Source organism: Branchiostoma floridae, chromosome 3 (assembly GCF_000003815.2).
Source record: "Branchiostoma floridae strain S238N-H82 chromosome 3, Bfl_VNyyK, whole genome shotgun sequence".
NCBI lineage: Eukaryota > Metazoa > Chordata > Leptocardii > Amphioxiformes > Branchiostomatidae > Branchiostoma > Branchiostoma floridae.
In genome coordinates this window covers 32,366,520-32,367,186 of record NC_049981.1, presented here as the reverse complement: position 1 = coordinate 32,367,186, position 667 = coordinate 32,366,520, and the positions used below count along the sequence as shown (strand labels likewise).

The window sequence follows — 667 nt, the reverse complement described above, 5'->3', positions numbered from 1 at the left end:
TATGCCTTACATACAAACCCTAGTTTGTGTGTCTGTGTATGAATAGCTTACTAATTATACTACTAGTTTAACTAGTGGTTTAAGTGGATGATAATGCAGGCCCTCACAAACAATACCTGAAATGGAGCGGGACCGTTCGTACCTGTAGGGTGAGAGGGTAGTCCGACTCACGGCGAAACGTCGCCGTGTGATTGAACAGCTGCAGCATGGGCTGATGGGATAGGATGAAGTTGTTCATGGGAGACTCCTCGTGGAGGAGCGCCCACTCGTGATGCGGTTGCCTAGGCAACGGCGTCTCGTACAGCCTGAACTCCGTGCCGTAGAAGATGAACCCTCGCGTGTTCGGGTCGTTCTTCATCTTCTTTATGGTGGTGGTGACGCAGGACCCGACATCGCAGTGGATGGTCGCCTTGTTGTTTCCGGTGAAGTGGGGGAAGAGAGACTTGGTCCACCAGATGATGACCGGCAGCTGGCTGTGGTTGAAGTTGGAGGAGAACCGCAGGTGTGCCGGGTACCCGTAGTTGGTGTGGACAGAGTTGGGCTGGAAGGCTGGGTTCTCATGGTCAGGGTCCTCTGCTAGCACCAAAAACTGAGCAGAAATTAGCACTATCGTCCCTGGGATGGATAGGCACCTGTGTGATAACCTGAAACTCCAGTTGGAATGCAT

General features: G+C 52.5%; 1 protein-coding gene across 1 annotated transcript in view; it reads right to left on the bottom strand.

Annotated features, from left to right (window-relative positions):
• Window positions 1–667, bottom strand: part of LOC118411850 (alpha-(1,3)-fucosyltransferase 11-like) — a 6,725-nt gene extending 6,058 nt beyond the window's left edge. Inside the window, exon 1 of the mRNA XM_035814338.1 lies at window positions 143–667. Within this exon, the coding sequence (XP_035670231.1) occupies window positions 143–667 (525 nt within the window). The remainder of the gene's footprint in view (window positions 1–142) is intronic.